A 22,415-nucleotide genomic window follows, 5' to 3' on the forward strand; every position below is an offset into this window, starting at 1 on the left:
GGCACTGCTGTGTTTCAGATTCGCTTTACAATGGTTGCGTTAAACCGTGATCATCTGCTCATCATTGCTGCGTTAGCTACAGAGGAATGGTGGCAACTGTACGCTGGATGTTAGATGCTGCTGGTCGGCCGGTAAATCAAAATGATGCCACGCTCAGCAACGGCTTCTGCATGCAGAAAACAATTAACAGATGTCTTTAGGAGACTTTCACTTGAGGCGTCTCTTTGCCATCTGCTGCGTCGTGGCTTTGACATTTATGCCACTGTGAGAACACCGAGCCACAGTAATGACGGCAGTTTGCCCAAAGGTACAACTCAAACACGCCGATGGCCTCTCTGGAAATAGACTTAGATTTCAGATTTTATTTCAGACTCACGATGTTATCTAATTAAAAACCTTTTGCCTTGATATCAAGATAAGCGCTAAGGCTGTCAGGTACGGGACATCTTTACTCATAATGTTACACATTAAAACTGTGTTTCATTTGGAAAGAATCCCTATTTCACAGGCATAAAAAACCTCAATTCAAAAGACTGGTGAAAATGTTCAGTCTGTGATAAGCTTTTCAGACAATGTGGAAACATGAAGGAAAGATATCAGCCGTCACGCACATGCACACACACACACACACGCACACGCACACGCACAGGCACACACACACACACACACACACATGCGTATCATCCTTCTGGCACATGGAACACAGGACAGCAGTTATCCGATACTGAAGACATCGGTGCTGCTCGATTACCTCCTGTACAGCTGCAGTGGTAGAATTGGAAAAATTCACATGTTCGCTCTAACGAGAGCGAAGTCTAAAGTAATCTGGTTTGTGTCGACTCATGTTAACTGCGGGCTCAACGATTTATGATCAAAAATCCAGAATAAATCGCACATACTGTACGTATGGTCGCTGGCATCTTCTGCCCCCTGTTGTCCAAATTGGGGTGTTTACATGGTGAATTAGAATGGAACTGATTTTTAAATATAGATTTTTTTTAAATTCTGAGTTTTTCAGGCAGTAGGGACCAAGATGCGGGAAGAGGGTTCTGTAGTCACCTAATCCATTCCCGAACGGGGTTTTACAGAGGATGAGACACTGCTCCTGCCTGCTCCTCTTGTTCTGCTTTGCTGTAAACATCTTAAGACGTCACTGTTACCAAAATGCGGCTTTACCACCGAGCGTCCAGAAAGCCATTTGAGGATTCACTTAGGTATAATAAAAGGCCCAGAAGGGCCTAAACGCGCATCAGCTCAGAATGTTGGCACCTCTTTGTCGTTATCTCCACTGATACAGCACATCAGGTCCATTTAGAGATCCTGGAGGAGCTCGGGTTCAGCACATTCCAGCACCGTTAAAGTACCTTGTTACAGTAAATACCTCACAAAGAAGCCTTTGTTTTGGAGTCTTAGCCCATCTGACTCGTCACACAGGCCTGATTACTGACCCAGTTCACGGTCATTTCCTTTTTATGCATACATCCATCCATTCTATCAGCCCAACCATTATAGACTGGGACACAGACACAACACTCACTTAAAGCCCAGAGAGATTGTAGCTGGACTCTGATGAGGATGTATGAAGGGGACTCCGCTCTTTTAATGCAAGACAGGAAGGAAATTATAAATCACAAACACCAAGTCAACTTTTAAAACCTCAGCTCAATTTCAGTCTGAACCCCCAACACAAAAGGGTCGATTATAGTGGGATAATCCATAACTAATTCATGTGATTGATGGTCTAATTATGCCTGTTTATGTCATGCTTGATAATTCACTCTTTGATAGGCATAAGCACCCTCTTGAAACTCGTTGCAGTCGCAATAATGAGCATACAAATATGGATATTGCTTCAAGCTTTAGCTGTAATCCACGATACAGCACTGAAAATGAACATGATTAGATCTTACAAAGTCTCCACTTTGTCGGTTGCATCAGCATAGACAATAAACCCGATGCTATATGAAGTCTATTTCACCTTGCTTGATTTGAAAACTGATCATATTTTGATGTGATTGTAATAACAATGTTTGCCCTCTGTAGATATTGAGCATGACAGTCATTTCACTGGAGATTCCATACATTTCGTAAAACAAACAACATGGCTGTCTCTAGTTTCTGCTCGCTCTGCTGGGATCTTCGTTGAATCAGATCTAACCAAAAATCTGTTGGAAACTCCCACAATGGAACTTTCCAGTTGTAAATAACTGTTGTTGTAATCTTCCAATGTTAAATAAATAGTGTTTTGTGTATTCAAAAATATGGATGGATTGATGGATGGATGGATGGATGGATGGATGATGGATGGATGGATGGATGGATGGATGGATAGATGGATGGATGGATGGATGGATGGATGGATGGAAGGATGGAAGGATGGAAGGATGGATGGATCCAAGAACAAAAAAAAGCAACAATTCTTAAAGAGAAAGAAGCTGCTGGATGCTTGAACACATAAAAAAGATGGGAGATTCAGACTCCAGCTCTTAGGAGCAAAATAGCTGGAAAATACAGTCATTTCAAATATAATAGGCTCTAATAACAAAAGCGTCATTAAGAGTTTCTTGGAGAATAATCCAAAAAGGACCCTGAAAAGGGCTTTCAGACCCAGTCAGATGGGCAGCTACATGCACAAGCACTATCTACAGCAGCCTATTAGAAGTTCTGAACAGCCTGTCTTGTGAACATCAAAAGTGGCATCAAGAGACTGAAACCATCACTGTACCTGCATCACCAGGTCTGGGCGGTGGAATTTTACTCAGTTCTACAAGTGCAATAAAATTGAGTGTGTGTGAATCCCCCATAATGTCTGTCTGTCTTCACATATTGATCAAGAATACCGCGGAGCTGACAGAAACCTCCCCCTGCGTTCAGGCATGAAGAGAGGAGTTGACCCTCACTCTGAAGTACGGAAATATATTATATAAAATATATTCAGAAATATCCAACCTGTTTTTGGTTGACAGAGGTATAATTTCATTTTTCGTCAGGTCCTGATGACCTGGAGTCTTTAACCGGTAAAATTCTGCCATCCCGTTTGCTCAATCATAAAATGATGGAGAACACATCACGTTGGTGAGTAAACCCATACGCGGAACATTATAGCATAAAACTATTTTAAGAAAAGACACCTTTTTTATTAATGGCACACCAGTGAAAGGGGATAAAAATTCCGTAAAAATCAGTGAGATACGTTCTAAAAAACCCAGAGGATAGTGTTACTACCCATGCAGAACAGCAGCTCAAAAGTGTGACGCATAAATGCATATTGGACCTTATTGGGGGGGGGAAATACATTTGCATTCATTTCAACCATATTAGTTATACTTTAAATTCTGTCAATTTGATATGGAGCAAAAAAAGAAAAATCATTACTTATGCGACTGTATGTGTGAGGTTTTATGTCATCCACAGTATGTCATTCTGAGACAGCCCATTTATAATCCTCTACACGCGTCAATTTTATTATTTATATTCAAGAATGTGGGCGGAAGCAGGGAATTGTATTTCACCTCATTTATCCTCTTCTGTATAACCTTTGAGGTTTTTCTGAAGCTCCGTACGTTTTGAAATTACCCGCTATCTCCATATTTTATGCTGGATATTCTAATATTTGGACCATTAGAGATTCACTTAAAAGTAAATTTCATTCTAATGCAAATTAGACATCTATCCGGTCTTTGCTGCTCAACATCTTCAATTACTGAAATACCCGGCCCTCAAATAATTGGGTCGCAAAACCACGAAGAAAGAAAATCATTAAGTCAAAAATAATGGTACAGTGAATAATTCCACTGCAGTATGTGTGTGTGTGTGTGTGGCTGCACGTGTGCGCGTGTGTGTTCTGACCAAAATCAATCAGATCTCTTTTCTTTTTCCGATGCATTATGCAGTCAATTACTGTAAACGACCCTCAGAGCTGCACGCTGTGATGTCATAACAGCTGTTGTAGTTGCCATGTTTTTACTCATAGCAATCATTCCTTATTTTTACCGTCTTACAGCAGAAAATTGGGCAATATGACGGTTTTAGGTAACAAAACGTGGACGCATTTCAGCAGAGCCGAACTGAAGCCGAGACGTGTTCTGCTTCTCGAAACGGACCGTTTGGTCACATGATGTGGCATCGTGGAACGGGCTGTCTGGTCCGTGTTGGATCTCCCGAAATGATCGGGAATTTCTCATGACCTTTGGGGCGGAAAATATTAGAAACTCAAAATTCCAAACCCCCATTACACAGCGGGAGTCTGAGAGTTTCAGCTTTAAATCATTTTCTGTGTCGTGTGATGGTGGAGAAACTCGCTGTAGGTCAGGATTCCAGGTACGGCTTTCAAAATCCCACTGGAGTCGCTCGAACTGGGATAAATTCAACTTGCCAAGCTAATAATATCTTGAAAACCTACATTCCCTATTACTGCGCTGTCGTTGCCAATGGCAGAAAGGAAAAGTAATTTAGGGCCACCCCGGTGCATTGTTGGAGAAGTCCATGTTGGATTAGCCAGGTTATATACCCAGGTCAATGGTTTGAGATAAGTGGAGCACAATGTTTTCAAGCGGAAGTGGCATTTTTGAATTATTATTCTTTCATTTGGTAAACCCAAATCATTGCCAGTGGCGTATACATCCGCCACAAAGCAACACTGACATATTTTAAGTCATAACTAGATGACTTAAAGCCTCTGAACAAACTATAATCCATGACGGACCACAGAAATAAAAATCTAATAAGCGGCAATCTGACGTACAGATGAAAAGCCCTGCGATGAGACGCCATATATGGTTTTCAGGAAGATGTTTTAAAAGGTGCAATAAGTTCACATAAAAGTATAATTCTTATTTTGCCATTTTTGCCTCGCTGTGAAAATAGAATTCCAGCACGGTCTGTTAAACAGTGACCCTGACATTTTGACACACACAAGACCAATTTTCCTCCATCAGTACAGAGAGTGGCCATTTGGCCATTCTAACTGAACTACACCCCTCCCCCCCCCCCGTCCTTCCCCAAAAAAAGAATATGGGCTGCAGAAAACCTGTGAAATTGTCGACTTTTTTTTTTTTTGAGTGGGACAAAGCCTCCTGCAAGTATGTGTCCATTTGAAAAGTGACTGTCGGCAGATTTCCACATCGAGTCCATATTGTTTTCGGTATTTATGGGGTGAGGAGGCCTCCTCCTGGGGTCTGAGTGGTCATTATCTGGGGGATGCTACAGCTCTTGTAGCTGAGGTCACGGTAATGGAGGACACCAAATGTGTAATCATCTCTGATCTCAAAAGAGCATGGTCTTTCCAGACCAGCCATTATACAGTAAGAGCTTATTGTAGTCCTGCCCTTTGCTTCATATCCTGTTATTTGAGCAGCACAAGTTAAAGAGTTAATCTCTGCTGTGACTTCGTTAAGAAAGCTGAGCTCAACAAGACTTTTCTCGCTAGTAACAACTGAATTATCGTTGTCATTTGCTACGTGCAGTGGTGGACTGTTCACCGTTCATCTGCGTTTGGTTATCGATGTGGATCTTCGGTATTTATTACATATACAACTGGATGTTCAACTGTCTGATTGGTCATTATCAGTCGACATTGACAGATAACCCAAGTCTTTTCCGCACGGAAATCGAATCCATTGATTTGCATATTTATTATTTTGAGTGTTTTCTGAAGTGTTTTTAGTGGCGCGGATCCTTGACACACGCGCTTTGAGATCCAAATTCTGCAGGTGAAGATGTTAATTTATTCCTCGTCTGCTCTCGCATGCTCTCCGTGGCGTTCAGATCACCAGCTCTGCAGTCACTCTGACACTCACATTGTTGACTTCTGTCCTGTTGACCTTATTAAAGTTGAAGTGCTAATTCTCCTTATTGCTGCCTTTTTTCTTTTTAATAATTTGAATGGCGCTACTGGCTAATTGCTCCCTGTGCAGTTGTGACTGTATGAGAAACGACACCGATTCATTTGAATAATTGAGTAGTCGCATTGATCATCAACAAAAAACAGCTCCCAACAAAAGCATTTTATTGTGCGCTATAACTGAACTTGGCTTTTTTTGATTCACTTTCTTTAATACATCAAATGTCAAACTTATGAACAAAACGGCTTTATCATTTGTTCATTCATTTAAAGAAATGGAGGGAAATTAAAAAGCTGTTTTCATACTGCAGCTTTAATTGTATTTGCTGAGTAGAGGCACAGTTCATGCCCGCCTAATAAAGAAATAAATAATCAACAAAAAAAAGCCTCTGGATTGTAATAAAGTTCTGCTGAGATGATTAAAGATGATTAAACCGTATTACTATCGTTGATGGTGGGGGTGTTGGGAGAGCAGGGTGAGGCTCCAGTGTTACTGAACCAGTGCAACGGGATCCAGCGGTGATCAGGTAACCTGGGAGGCAGTTATCAGCATGGGAAGAGGACAAGCAGAGACCGTGTTTGTTCAAGAAACAAGTGCTCCAGCAACACGGCACGGTAACAGCGCCAGGATATTTCCCTTTAACCCAAAACTGTCTGACTCATGAGCCACTCATTAGTGTAAAACACACACACACACCACACACACACACAAAAAGAAAAAAGCTATCCCCGGTTTATATGTGAGCGCTGAAAATCATCTTTAGCTGCAACATTGTGACTGCAGAATGTTTCACAATGGCGGCGTCCTGCTTTTTTACCAATGACGGTGAACTATGGGCACATCTCCGTATTGGTACCATCCCATTTTTGATCACATCTGCGAGGTTGTTTGTGACATGGCGTGCAACATAAGTGTGGAATTTAATTGCTGTAAAGGATAAACATGCCGAAATGATGCAATTCCAGTGACATTTCCATACTCCATTCCACTGTGATAAATACACTCGGCAGGAAAGAGGAATAAATCAACATCACTGGGGAAAAAAAGTCATGAAACACTGTGAAATACTGCCAGATTAAAAGACAATTTTAATTAGCTGCTTTGTGTTAGCTTCTACAGGGGTGGCATGTTTTTAAGTGAGACAATTTCAAGAAACTTCTCTACAAATGCTTTAATTATAGCCTATTCAAATAATTACAAGCCTTTTTTCCCACAGGTCAGTTTGTTCATTGCAGGTTTTAGCTTTTTTTTAAGTATCCATTTATTTAGCCATAAAGCCTCAAACTTGAGCAGAATAATGAATAAATAAATACAAAGTAAAAGGACTCCTGCAGCGAGCTATCAACTTCACAAACAAACATCCTTTATCTAAAACCCTGACATCGCCAAAACCCAACTGAACACAATCTAATATTAGAGGACTTTCAAGTATTAAGTTGATGGTGCATTGTATAGTGTTTATGTCTGAGGACTGGGAGAGGTTTGGTTTGGCACGAGCACCCAGGCTTTGGCTAGAGTCTTTAACGTAGAGATGGAAATGACAGCTGTGTCAGAGGCTGGCTGCCATTTCTGGACAAATATTAACTTTGTTCATCAAGACTGTGGCAAGAGGAGAAAAGGGAGACCCTTCCACGAGCTGGATGAGACTCAGAAGCTCATCTATAGTCAGGCGCATGGCCGGCCTGAGCAGAGATGAGGTCCGAGAAGAGCTGCTTAAAGGTCAACACTGCAAACAAGCATAGAATAAAGCATGGGCTTCATTTCACAAACAATAAAATGGAGGAAATACCTAAAGTTCTTTGGGAACAGATGCCAACCACCTTTCTGAAAGCGTCACATGTCCGTTCTTTATTCTCTTAGAATCTAGTTTTCTTTCATTTTGTTTGCAAATAACATCAAAGGTGGATCAATTCTACAGACTCCTTATGGACTTTTTTTTAAATGTTATTCTAGTCGGGCCTTGGTCTGGTGTACCGTGATTACCTACATGTAATGCTTAAATAATTTAGGTGAATAAGATAAATAAACACAAGTAGGTCAGCAAATAACCTGAAAACAAAGAATAAAGTCAAAGAATAAAATGGAAAACAGAAAACTGAGCGATCAAAAAGAACCTTAGTTAATGTATGTATGTATGTATGTATGTATGTATGTATGTATGTATGTATGTATGTGTGTGTGTGTGTGTGTGTGTGTGTGTGCATTCTAAGTTAACCAGTAGCTTCAATGCTCGCACACATTACATCCACAGTCCATACCATGACTGACATGAAACCCAGCAACACCCCTTGTGTTGTAAATAGAATCTGCTGCCACTTGACAACATAACAAATGAAATACTCTGGTTCTTATTCCAGCAGGAAGCTGCTCCCATTGCCAAACACTGACTCCGATCATGCAGAAATACATGGACTTTCTATTTTATGCAGAATTCAACTGGTTAACATATTAGAACTAGAATTTTAACTTATTCTCAGCATTTTGGGACAAACCTCCAAAAGTTTCAACCCTTTGCTTAAGCAGAGGTCAAGAATAAACCTTATTTTGACTATTGTTCTACTGGACTCTGGTCTTCATGCCTGAAGCTTAGCTGCTCACTGGGTGCATATGATTAAAAAAAAGCATGGTAAAGGGAGACTGACAGCAGGCAGCATAGCTGAGGCAGTCAGCAGCTAATCTTTGAGTCCATTTCCCCATTTCTGGGCACATTTAACTGTAGCTTGAGGCTTATCCTTACAGATGCATATCAGTCAACAGAAAGCGAGCATGGCAGCGGAGGCTCTTTTGGAGCGCATTTGTCCCGTTTACTGGATTATGCAGTTGCAGCAGACTACGATATAGCACCACAGCCAGAACTTGACACCTGTGAGGTGTCATACAGGGATAAGCTAGCCCTCAGCGATGAAAAACAGCTTTCCTTAAAGGTAATGCACTTTCCTCAGTCATAACATTCAGGTTTGCCAGATTCTTAAAACCACCTCATTATTTCAGCTCATAGGTGATGGATCCTCTTTCATGTGGGTCCAGTATTTTTTCACTGATTAAATAACATGTATGAGTAAAAAAAAATCCACAGGAATCTGATTTTTGTAATAATAATGCCTTAGATAATTTAATGGCACTGTTTTTACCTGACAGGAAGATGACCCCAAACATGCTCTTTAGGAGACCGGACATGTGATGAGCTAATCACCTGTTTCAGGTGGATTCCTGCCCCCTAACTCTTTCCGTAATCACTGCCCCCCAGATTTTGCACTCGCTCAAACAAAATGTTAACCTGCATATCGTAGTCTCCAACTGTCTCTGCAGAAAGGCAATAATGAAAGGCTCCGCACTCAAGCAAACGTTGCCTTGGCCCAGGGGGAGCTGTTTGGACAGGTAACAAAACACTTGAGTAGACAGCACGTTAAACAAACGCAAGAAATCAATGGCCAACAAAGAAACACGCTGCTCATAAAAAGCGGATCCTCAAAAAAAGTGAGTCATGGATCTACACAGAGATCGAGTATAAGTGCAGCATCGTTTCATTAGCATAAGAAGACTTCCTGTCCTTGTATGTGACGGTGACACGTCTGTCAGGTGCATTAGCAGCGATCTGCTGCAATATCTGTCAGGCCTCCCAAAACAACGGCGAGAGTGAACAGACCATATAGCTTATACTGTGGCGTCCCATCAGAATACCAAAGGCTTCACACGCATGTCTCAGGCTATGGGCTCAGAGGCGTTTGTGAAAAATTAACCGTGCACTTGTTCTTAAAGGGATGAGTCTGCAACCGAGGGGCAGCAGGGCTGAAGTTTTGTCTCCAGCAGCTATACCAGCCTGTCATCACACACTTGATAAAAATGCACCTGATTATCTGCACAGGGCTATTGGGGGTGTGAATCCCTCTACTTACTCTTAAAGTATTTGTCCAAAAATGATGTACACTAATTTTGTGAAGTGTGACGCTGCTGCCTGGTGCGGAACAACATTAGTGTCACATTCTTTACCGCGTAAGTGTTGCAAAATTGCTTCTTTTTTTATGCATCTAATACACTGGAGATAAGGGTTGGGGTGTTGTCACATTTACAAGAACTTTACATAGAAAATATGTATAATGATATGTTAAAATGTGTATGATACATCCACAAGAGCATTGGAATAAAACAACTCATGCTTCCTTTACAGTATTGGCTATAAATGCAATTAAAAGCTGAGAGCATATTTCATATGACAAATAAAAGAGTATACTGAATATCATTATGTCTGTGTAGCCTGGAGGTTTTTCCATGAACCGCCGAGATACTTTTATATGGCTGTAATTCATGCATGGACTGTTAAAATGCCATTTAAATAATGAAAGAATGAATCCATGTCGCACTGTTCAAAGAATTCTATTAAAATAATAAAACCATAAAAACCATAATAGTCTGACATTCGGAGTTAACGTATTAGGCAAGACAAACTCTGTATGTATATACAGTATATCTCTATATATGGATATATATATATATATATATATATATATAAAATTGCAATTCAATTGTAAATTAAACAACCTCTGCTGATTCCGAGAATCGGTTTAATCATTTAATAGTTTACACCAGGTCCATATATTTTTCATAAACAGCTTATTGTCCATGTCTTTAACGATCCCAGGGGTCAAAACTCAACCCCTTCCTCTTTTTCTTTCTTTGATTTGGAGAGTTGCTGATACAGAAGCCTTGGAGAAGAACCCCCCCCCCCCCCACACACACACACACACACACACACACCACACACACACACACACACACACACACACACGCACGCACGCCTCTGCTGTCGGGGTTGCGTCTATCTGTACATTGGTGGGGCGGTGGCTGCGCAAGCATGTCCAAGAGCGGGACGGTCTATGGGGAGTTCGGGGAGTTGTGGCGAGGAGACGCCAGCGATGCGAGGTGAAAGAGCTCCTCTATGCCCGCAGACCTCCGCGCATCCGATCGTTCAACTTTGGGAGACGACTGCGTGTGCGGTCGTTAAGGCGTACTTCTGGAGAACGGACCCACACGCACGGTGATGCCAGGGTCGCTCAGTGCGCAAACTGTCCGCGCTACTAAGAGAAGCTCAACACCAGCGCAGCCGCTGGCGCAGCTGCCCGGGACCCATCACACGTGAGAAGGCTCCCATAGTTGGCATGGAGAGTGATTTAAAACCCCCAGCGGCGCTTAATGTGACCCATCAATGACACAAAACGCTCTAACCACAAGTAACACGCACACCTGGATGTAACCTTTGCTGAGTCTCCGCTCCGGCAAAACACAATCGGAAGAACAAACAGGAGGAGGCTTCGGGGTATTTATCGGCAGTCTGGTGTTTAACAGGCAAAGGCAACATTCAAGTTGATCTGACGCAAAAAAAAAAGAAGAAAAGAAAAAAAAAACTTGTGCAGCCGCATTCTGTACAATTCAACTTCACGCATTCCAGCACAGCCGGCAGGATCGAGCCGATCCGTGGCCAAAACTGCAGCGCAGGCAAACGCGATTCTAAGAGGAATCCCACCTCTCTTTTTCTGTAACCCAACACTTGAACACGCGTGTGACGTGCCTCCATATCATCTTTAACTTACGACAGCCACCACGCCCGTCTGGACAGACACATCCGGTGCTCACCTTTAATGACATCTGCACAGAGGCCGGAGAGGATGAAGATCAGGTACTGCTTGGGAGTCATGTTCTCTCTTCTCCGTCGACACTCCACTCCACGCGCGTCTCTGTCAGGCTGCTTCGCTCCTTCGCCCCTCGTCGCGGTGCACTTATCCAGGTAACGGCGCAGTTTGTGAGAGAGCGGAGTTGCACGGATGGAGTCTGCCCCTCCAGCGAAGTCTTGTGTGTCTCTCGCAGATCCGACGGCGGCGCCCGGCGCTGTGGAGCAGGACGGCAGCGATGCTCGTCAGCAAAGTGCAGCTCCTGCCTCCCTTTATTGCCTTTCTCTTTGACTCGCTGCAGAGAGCAAGAGTCCCGCCCACGCTTTTTGACTAATGAAGACAATTCAATGGATCACATAGTGTACGCGGACTGCGTCTCTGACAAACTGTCACAGTTGCTTAAATCAACAGCAAAAGCCACTTGCTTACCACATTTAGCCCGCAGGAATGTAAGATCTGGGTGGGAGGGGGGGTAAAGCTTGTAAAAGGAAAGCTGCCAAGGTCACATGGGGCATGTGACCCACCGCAGATGTTCCCACTCTCCAATGGTGACCATGACAATGTTACTGTTCCTCAGAAACGTGGGGAGAGGAAAACTTACATGATTTCATGTATTACTGACAATACGTGGAAAACCATATAATGCATCCTTCATGGTATCTTGGGGGGGGAAAGGGGAGCATGTAGAACATAAACAGAGAGGGGCAGCTGCTGTTCTCGGAGGCTGTGACCCTCACGTCTGGGCGTGAGTCACACACCCTTGCACAGGTGCAGCTTGGGTTAATGGGCTCCCAGACATCCCTCTTCCTTCAAAGTGGTGCAAAGAAATGAGCGTGACCATCCCTAAAGACAGAGGTGAGCGAAGGAGGAGGAGGCAGCAGCTCCAGCCGGGGATCGTTTTCTAAGCCCATTGCCAGGATTTTACACATGGTTTAACATGCTGCCAGTCGAATTTGGTTCAATTTTGCACAGCGGCCCTCTTTGCCACTCCCACTTCGGATCAAATTGCTGACCTGTGCGCACCGAACTGCCAAAAGCTGCCCTCTTTTTTCCCCCCTTTTCCTCCTTTAGCAGCCTTCTCCCTCACCAGGAGCAAAACAAAGTTCTGCATTTCTTTATTTAAACGATGCATCATTGCCAAAGCAAGAGTTTATTTACTGTATTTGTCTACGCGGGTTCTGCAGCTGATTCAGATTGTCGTGTTCATCGTGATTAAGTCTTGGAACTGTCGCACGTCTGAATTTCCAGTGTGACCATTGTTGTATGGCAGCCTTGAAGGACTGAGTGCTCTTGTGTGACATACATTCTAGATACAGCTCTCTTACCATTCGGAGCACAATGATACAAAGCCAATTACCCAGAGGATGGTGGTAAGGAATCAATCCCTCGTGTCCTGAAGGTCAATTCTCTGTCAATTCATTAGATCTTTGAGGGGAGAATTCTGCACATGCGCCTATTAAACTGCAATAATTCATCGATCAGGTGGGTGCGGCAGGCAAACACAGGCTGCTGATTGTAAACCAGGAGAATGTTTTGCTCCTGGGCAGAATGCTATACACCCCTCAATACTTTGTATCGTTTAACATCCCCCCACCCCCGGACTCCAACTGATTTTCCATTTTGCTAATTAAATCTGAACATATAAGGAGAAATAAATCAATTCTAAACAAAAGCAGAGGGCAAAGGTGTGTGCTCTACTGAGTTACATTTATAGGCAAAAATGGGCTTTTTGATAGCATTTAATTTTCCTCAACAATTGAAAATGTTCAGATGGACACACTACATGCACGAACCATTTGGGCAGAGCCTGAATGGCGGCAGTCACGAGTGCTGAAAGCCCCCATGTAAATGGTCCTCGCACAGAATCATCATCTCCGCTGTCAGACCTTTTACATTTCAGCAAAAAACCCAGCAGGATGCAAAAGAAAGACCTTTAAAGGGAGACACAAAGAAGCAGTTTTGTCTAAGAACAGGGGGGAAATCATACAATTTGGCTTCTGGTTTACAAAACTAAGTTTGTGAATTAAAAAGTGACTAATGGTATTTCCCTACAGGGAAACTTGACAAATTGGATCCATATTCACCCAGGAATGACAAAAACATTTCTGGAGATGATTTCATCCCTTTTCTAGTGTGTAATGTGCTGTCCCCTGCCTGATATTCAAAGCTAACATACAACAAACGTTATGGTACCAACACGTAGTGATTATTGTTAAGGATGATACACTTCTGCACATGTTTATGGATAAAACTTATTTAATTAGGTCTCCCACTTCCATTTAACGTTACAACCACAGTAGCAACAGGTCACCAATATAAATGGAACTCCTCTGCACGTGGCAAGTCTGTTTTTGTGGCTCGATCTCACTGTTTCTCGCCTCTTTCAGTCACAAGTCTATGCAAATGTGGCAATGATGTTGCAAGATAAGGAAAAAAAATTAAACAATATGTAACCAGCCTCAGCCCTCACCGCAATGATAATAACTGGGAGATACAGATATGTTCTTCAGTATATAAATTATTTTGTGGGCCAGTGGGTCAAAAGTCTAGATTCGCTACAGGAGAAAGGGGTATCAGCAATGTGCATTAAGTGGAGAGTAAAGGATTCACACAATCAAGGTTAAGTTTGCTTATATTGTATTGCTTAAATGGGAAAAGACTGAAATGCCAATACAGTGAATAAAGTGATAAAGTGAATAAGGAAAGAAATAAATCCTCAGATGGTTCCCCAAATCACAGTCTCTCTTGGGTGGCTCGCCACGACCACTGAATCTCCCCTCTACCTCTACAGAACAGGAGAAATCCCAGTAGACGAAATCTTCTTGCAGGCCTTGAACTCAGGACTCATTCAGAAGAACAGAAACACACATATATATCCATATACATCACAACCTTGGCTTCCAATTTTCCTTACAACTATCCTTACCGTACGTGCCCTTTTTAACAGACTTTAATAAACAAACCTGTGTGGATTGATTTTACCTACTTATTAACATATTTAAGATTTTTAAATCAAAAATATTGCCTATCCCTTCTCCGTAGGATCATTTTAATTGAGCTCCTATTTATTTATTTTTTGCAATAAAATATGAATTTATTTATTCTAACAACTGAGCTATCATTTAAGGTTTAGTAACCTGGGTTACAAATACATTCTTTATCCAATGGATTTTTTACCTTCATCCCTGGTCAGTCACATTTCCTGAAAAGGTGCACCATTGTCCCAGGAGGAGAAAAATAAAAGTACAGTGTTTGATTCTTTCATCTTTAATGCAGCGGGGGACTCTAACTCACTCCAGCACACTCCACCTCTGGAAGCCCACGTTGTTTTTCAGCACATGATGGTTTTAAAGGCAGGACTTTAGCATGAGAGTCGATACAGCCGGCCACAGCAGAGGTTCTGGTCCTTGGATAGCTGCCTCATAAACAGAACGCAAAGATCTCATCAGCACTCCTACCCGCTCATTTGCCTCTCTTTGCATAACTACATACATCCTGGTCATGTTTCCTTTCTCGGGACCATCTGTTCCCTGCTGCCAATCTTCTGAGTGTGCCAGCCTCCGCCTGTAAACACACACACACACACCACACACACACACACCACACTCTCTCTTTCCCTGCTGAGTCGATCTTAGCACTGATGTTATGTTCTCACCTTCTTCCTTCTCGGCATCTGACATGCTTTTATCTTTTACACACTCAGGCAGACCCATGTGCACGCACACACAGTATATCTATGTAAATACCCAGCAACTGTCCTTCACACTTGTGTTCTGATCCAAAAGAATATTGTATTTATTTACAGCAATATTGTCATTTTAATTCTTTACTACACTGACTTTATGTACTGATGTTACATAACATGTAGACTTTATAATCAAAGCCCCTAACTTTGATTTTTTTGGAAGATTAAAGGTCAAATTCCCACAGGAATCTGCAACATCATTTACTGCAAATTTCATCAAGCCCTGTTTTAGATTTTTTGAGTTATTTTGCTGACAGACAGACAGACAGACAGACAGACAGACAGACAGACAGACAGACAGATGCCGGCTGTCCCCTAACCTTGGCAGAGGTAATAACATCTAGACCACATGGAACATTGTGAATGAGGGTGATTGCAAATATTGGCACAGAGATTACAAACATATCAGCCTCACATGAGCATCAGCTCCACATTATCACCAAGAAAAAAATATATATATAAAAAATACTTTCATAAGTTTTGTTAAGGAGGGAAAAAAAGTGCAATTCCATCCGTACATTATGCATAAGTGCTGCATAATTAATAAGTAAATAAACTTTTGATCAAGGCAACATGATCACTGAGGTACAGTAGATGCAATTGCGTACTTTAACTAGCTTCAAAGTAAAACAAACCAATATGAATAAATGATGGTACATAATGAAACAAGTATTCAGGCTACGTTCTATAATGATGTTTTTGGTCAACAGAACTGTCGTACTGCCAGATTAGTCTGTGGTGCATAGAAGCTTTGATTGGGGTTCTTTGGATTTTCACTCTATCTATCTATCTATCTATCTATCTATCTATCTATCTATCTATCTATTATCTATCTATCTATCGATCTATCTATCTATCGATCTATCTATCTATCCATCCATCCATCCATCATCCATCCATCCATCATCCATCCATCCATCCATCCATCCATCCATCCATCCATCCATCCATCCATCCATCCATCCATCTATCTATCTATCTATCTATCTATCTATCTATCTATCTACCTCCCGTGTCTGTATGCTGGTGGTATTTCTCATTTACCTGATAAATATTCCAAAACTGATTCCATAAAACTTTGATTTCAACCGCTTCATTTGAAACATTTCATGCTGGTAGACTTTGATTGATTTCTCCAAATGAAATGTCAACACGTCACGGATCAAACCAATTTCCTGACATTACCCGAGCTGCCTGGAAAATTGGGGAGGGATTCACCTGATGAAAAGAGCGTGGTTTGTGTGCGTGCTCAGCGGCGAGTTGTTCCTGGGAGCTCTTTATTTATTTGCCGGACAGAAAAAGCAACACACTGATGTCGTAACAGCTTGCATTGCATTTCATTTTGCCCAGAAATTTGTCAATTATCCCGACTCGCCGGCTGTGCCTGCGTGGCTCGAGTCACGGTGTTGACTTTTAGGAACCAAAACCTGTTGTTTTCTGTGAGATACAGCAACGAGCTATTTCCAACTGTGCTTAAGATTTCAGATGCAGCCTTTGGAAATGGAATTCACTCGATAGCACCTCTCATCCCATTTGAAATGATGAATACTTCCAGTGCTGCAAACTATAATAAACCTAATAGTCTCATGCAGCACTGTGGTGGTGGTGGGGAGGGGTTACAGCAGCTAAATCTGCTTCTCTTCCTCCCAATCAATTAGATCTGTGAAATCCATTTCTCTTTGCATGTTTGCTCCTGTTTGCAATAATTACAACGTGCGCCCGACACAGGCATGATAAACACCCCCTGATTTAGAAGTGTTTGTTCAGATCGGAGAGACCTGCTGCTTGTCTTGCTGTTTATAAAGCGTGGAAATCTACAGGGATTACACAGACTCATCGCCATCTGTGGCATTACTCCAAAACATGCCTGCACGGAGAAGAACCCTACTGGGGCGCAAAGAAGTTGATGTGAAGTCAGACCAGTTTAATGAGCCGCTGTTAGTCGACACACATTTACTCCCTACATATTATTACTAACAGGTAGGTAGGTGAGCGATTATAATAATTTGAGTGAGATAATTGGCACTGGCTGTGTCTTGTTGAATTAAACAACTGCTACATACTACGGTCTTGTTGGTGCACACGCTGTTTTAAGATAATCAATAAAAAACAGCATTTGTATAGAATGTGGTGGTTTCTGCTGATTCAGCTTTATTTTGGTGTCGTGGAAGGCTCTGTCGACAACAGCTCTATATCCATGTTGTCCCTTCAATCAAAATCAGATCTGTTTAATCAGCAAGACCTGTAGATGCCGCACACATACACACAACAAAACAGATTTGTGGGTTTTTTTAAAGCATCAAACAGAGATCAGCTTGTAGTGATTTGTAAGATGGGTTTGATCTGGATGAGCTCGTGCTGGAGTTCAAATCCAGATGGTGGGTTGTCCACAGTCACCACCCCAGAGGGAACAGGTCTCTACATAGCAACTCATTTACACAGCACAAGGTGTTGACACACGACGCCTCCGTGATATGTGCGGGGACGGCACCTTGGTTTCTGCCTGTTATCTGTATGTTGTCCAGCTCAGGATCAATAGCGAGCCAGTGGGCCACTTACCAACATGCTTGGTACGTTTCATGGTCCCACAGGGTTCTATTTCAGGTCCTCATCAGTGATAAAGGAGGCAGGGATTATTAGACTCTACTGACTCATTTCTGGGTGATGAGTGCAGCAGCAAACAATAGCAACACTGTTCCACCCAAGCAATTATACTGGCAGGAGAGAAAGGTCCAGGGGGGGAAGGTGATTGTCCTCATGACAAACTTGAGAATGGGTGCTGAAGAACAACTATGTCATCGGAAGGAAACAATCGGTCTCCATCTGGAGGAATAATGAAGCTCAGAAATTGAGATTAGAGATATGAAATGTAGACTTTTTGGATTGAGATGGTGGTTCGTCGGGAGATGCTGACACACCTCACTAACTTTACACAATCAATGGATTGAAATGAGGCTTTAAAAAGCAGGCTGACTTAATTTATTCCCTCCTTGTGTCCCAGAGCCATAATTACCATAACAGGTTGAGTGCAATGAGCCAGAGTATTAGCTTCCTCTGTTTGAGAGGAGGAGCTTCCACTTTGAATTACTGTGCTGGAGCCCAGCCCAAGTTGATTTGATCCCAGATCTTCAGAACCCTAACAAATCCTTTGTAAACTGTGATGTAATAAAATGTTATATCCACAGACGGAAAGAGCCGTCCTCATCGTAACAAGAGCATCATCCCTGGAGACGGTATGATGAAGTGCTCTATCTGGCTGCAACAGATGCATTGATTTCCAGGTCCTGGTGTGAGCCCTCTAGAGAAAGTCTGTCAGGACCCAGTTGTAGGGTTTCATCCATGGAAGGAGGGATTGTTGGAAGATGAGGTAAAATTTTGCTGTTTTTCTGTTGTTTTGCAGACTCATTTTCACTTTCTAAAAGGTAAAGGACCCATTTAAGAACCTCAGCTGTACCACGTTGTTCAGTAACTGCCTTTAATGTTACATTTAAGCCGTGCTTGTAAATGTCAGGTGAAGTAAAAATGGGAATATTAAGGCTGCGATTTAATGGAAGTAATATTTTCCAAGTTGAGAACAGCCGCCCCACACTGAGCAGGTTAAACTGTGGACATACTCTGTAAATTATGGGCACTCTAAAGTCAATTGAGTTTTGATCTTGAAGGCATTGGTGCATTCACTTACGCTAATGGAGAACATTATGTGCCTTTTGAGTTAATTACTCTAATGCACATGTTCACTGGTTCAAACCGATCACTGTTTTGGGGATTAAAAAGTCAAAGTCAAAAAAGAAGTTAAATGTGCAGCCTAATGCAGAAATGCTACATTCTGCACAGACAGCCATACATTAATAACAGCCGATTCAATTCAGTTCAATTCATCTTTAATAGTACAGCATCTGTTACAATCCAAATTGTGCTTGACAGAGACGCAGGGTCAAAATCTGCCTTTTGAACAGGAAGAAACCTCGAGCAGGACCAGGCTGCGTAGGATCAAATGATCCGTTTCAGATTTTGCAACATTTTGCTGAGAACAACCACCACTTGTTTACTGTCGTCACTATTCAATGTCTCAGAAACAGAAGAAGAACCAAGCGGGGGTTTAGTTGACTTTAGCATAGTCGGTTAATTCATTGTTGAGGTTTGTGCAGCTCTGAAGTTCTGAATGTAAATGTGATAAGATTCTACGCTTTTTGAATCGGTGTCTTCTACATATCCATGACTTAGATTTAAGGACAAAAGGAAAAGGGAATTTCTTGTTTTTTGGGGAGCGTTCTACTAAAATTCATGTACACTTCTTACAGCTGAGAACTCGACTGGCCTTGACGGCTTCCGCTCTCCTCCAATCTGATTATGGATTCACCAGTTGAAATATGCATGAACATGGAAAGCCATCAGGATATGACTTGTCCAATATCCAGTTAATGTATACGGAATGCCCTGAGTTCACCCTACTTAACACAAATGTCACAGCAGCTTGGCTCTGTGGTTTAAATTATACTCCATGCTCTCTGGCTGCAGCGAGCCGGTTGACCCCTTCCCACTCCTTTGGCGCCATCCCTTGAGCTGGGCGCTATTTGATTTAAAGGGTTTCGTATGTTGTATCATGGGCGACCCCCTGTGACCCTGATTAGGAGTAAGTGGCGGTTAACCGATGCAGAGATTGATCTATGTTATATCAGAGGGGAGGATGTTATTCACTTCTTGTCGGGGGGGGTAACGAGACTGAAATTCACACATTGGATTTCCTGAGAATTTCCGAACGAGATGATTCAGGCTCTCTTTACCTCCTACTGCCCTGGACCCACGTCTGCGCCTGTGACAACCACCGCCAGGATCCACTTTAACATTTTCCCAGTGTTCTGGGTCCATATCTGGGATATTTCCGCGATCGATTCAGAAAGACTGAATCTTTGCATACGACGACAGTAACAGAGCCCGATTATGTGGAAATCTGAGCCCCTCCGAGAGATTCATACCTGCTGTGCACGTCCCTTGTGTGCTTCCTTTCACTCAGACATCGACGGCTACCGTCCTCTATAATGTCTCTCAGTAAAAGATCTCTTTGCTCACATCAGTCTCTGGACCTTTTTGAGATCCCAGCTCCTCCATCCTTGAAATTGAAGGCTGGAGTGAATCTTATCACCTCTCATTAACTTCATTTATCACTCTCTCTGGCTCCTTTTATTGCTCACTGTTAACCTTCTCATTTGGAAGGTTTCATGGCGGACTGATATCTTTAGATGCTCCCATTATTCAGCAGACCCCTGACATTTGATCCCTGACAGAACAGCTTCTCTAACACTGTTCTCCTGTTTTAAAGATTTTATTTTTAACCATTATTATTCCACCACAGTCTCATCGAAATCACCCATTTACATCAGAATAATAAATGGGTTTTTTTTGCATTGAAATGATTTAATATATAAAACTGCATGAGCCTAATTGTCTGATAAAGACATAAAGAATACAGATCCGCTGATTCAAACCCAGCAGCAATCTGAGATACAGAAAAACATGTATGCTAATTATGTTGTTGGATGGATGCAGTTCCAATTTCATTACATTGCATTATGCTTTTGTCTTTTTTGATTGGTTTAGTTTGCATTGATGAAAATGAATTTGCGTCCAGTCACAGCAGCGCTGATTCTATTTGTGACAGATGGAGTTTGAAAGTGTCTGCTGTTTTAACAACCTGCTCCTCCGAAATTGTCTTTCCTTCGCCAACCACTACAAAGCTGCGTCCACGCACTCACGTAAACAAATAAATTGCGTTTTCCGTTGAAAGTTTGAGGGAAAATACCCCAAATTATGGTCGATTATAACTTACAGCGCTGCAGGAGCATTTTGGAAAATTGTTTATCCCTCATTTATTTTGCCTATAAAAAAAAATTCTGGGGTTTTTATTTCCAACTCAAAGTGTCAGCTTCTTATTTTTTGAAGATGGTTTTGAAAAACAATTTTCTTCACTTATATGTAAATTGCACAATTGTCTGTGAATATAACAAAGAGCGATGGAAAATCTTTCACAGATATGAAAACCGTGGCCTCGTCACACTCTGAACACTGGCAACGTCTGTTTTCTTTCCCTTTAATTATGTTTATTTAATTTCCCAGTGACCACATCCTGTGCCACATTAATCATGTGGCAGAGATGCTGCTGCTAAGATGTTATTGCAGCGGTTTCATGAGATTCTACTCACTTGTGCACTTTGTATCAGCCTCTGGTGAAGGGATTTCTTTAAATGAATTTCCTACTGTCTACATTTGGTTGTTTGACTGAAAAGGTTGGGTTTCACATGATTTTTAACAGCTGATTTACTGTTTATCTTTGTCAGTTTGTGTTTCTGCCCGGGTTAAAACAGGATTCTGCAGCCATCCTGCTGAATAGCACAGCCTCAATCTTCCTCATTCACCTTATCTCGATGACTCTAAATGAATAAATTATGGCAACCCTGGGCTGGAGTCTTGGGTTTGAGATTTGTTGGGCTGAAATGTGGGTGAATGTGAGGAAAGTTCAGAAAGCTGGAACAAAATCAGGCTTAAATTAATCACAACATGAATTTGAACCACATGGTCATGCTAGAGACTTTATCAATGCTATCAAAGAAAAGCCCTGAATAACCCAAAATTTATAAATAACCCAAATTAAACCTTATTCCTGTTGTATTTCTTCTGCACTATTCCTAAGTGTTGACTCTTAGTCTTAAAATGAACCAAAAAAATGAATATTGAAAAGTAATTACCTCGATGAACTGTGAGAAATTCTCTTGGAGCCACCAGCTGTTGCCGAAATGCCACATTTACCTGTGAGGAGTCTCTTAAACAAATTGCGCGGGGATATTTACCTGCCCTATTTACCTACCTACATCCTCGCTCAAGCCAAACTGGAGGGTTTTCAAGCACGTTTGACCGGTTTGCCACCTAATCTTAATCAAATTCAAGAGAAGACACTTCAGAACCTTAATTACCCTCAAAGCCTGAAGCGGTCTGAAGGCTGTCAAGTGAAGCCCTCTTTATGTACACATACTGTACATCTCAATCTGCCAGTGTTAGTTTCACAGACTGTCAATCTAGTTGTGTATTAGTTAGAATAAATCAAACAAATGGCCTTGCACAACCAAAATAATCCAGACTTTCAAGATTCGTGCCAGCTGGTTTGAA

General features: G+C 42.0%; 1 protein-coding gene across 3 annotated transcripts in view; it reads right to left on the bottom strand.

The window, feature by feature from the left end:
• The window catches only part of LOC130535077 (cell adhesion molecule 2-like), a 61,895-nt gene extending 50,030 nt beyond the window's left edge, over positions 1 to 11,865 (bottom strand). The window contains exon 1 of one of the 3 annotated variants that reach the window (XM_057049903.1): positions 11,475 to 11,865. In XM_057049903.1, the coding sequence (XP_056905883.1) occupies positions 11,475 to 11,535 (61 nt within the window). In that variant the 5' untranslated portion in view covers positions 11,536 to 11,865. The remainder of the gene's footprint in view (positions 1 to 11,474) is intronic. The other 2 variants (XM_057049901.1, XM_057049902.1) reach the window with 2 other exon arrangements.
• Between the last annotated feature and the right edge of the window lie 10,550 nt (positions 11,866 to 22,415).

Source organism: Takifugu flavidus, chromosome 12, assembly GCF_003711565.1.
Source record: "Takifugu flavidus isolate HTHZ2018 chromosome 12, ASM371156v2, whole genome shotgun sequence".
In the NCBI taxonomy this organism is placed as follows: domain Eukaryota; kingdom Metazoa; phylum Chordata; class Actinopteri; order Tetraodontiformes; family Tetraodontidae; genus Takifugu; species Takifugu flavidus.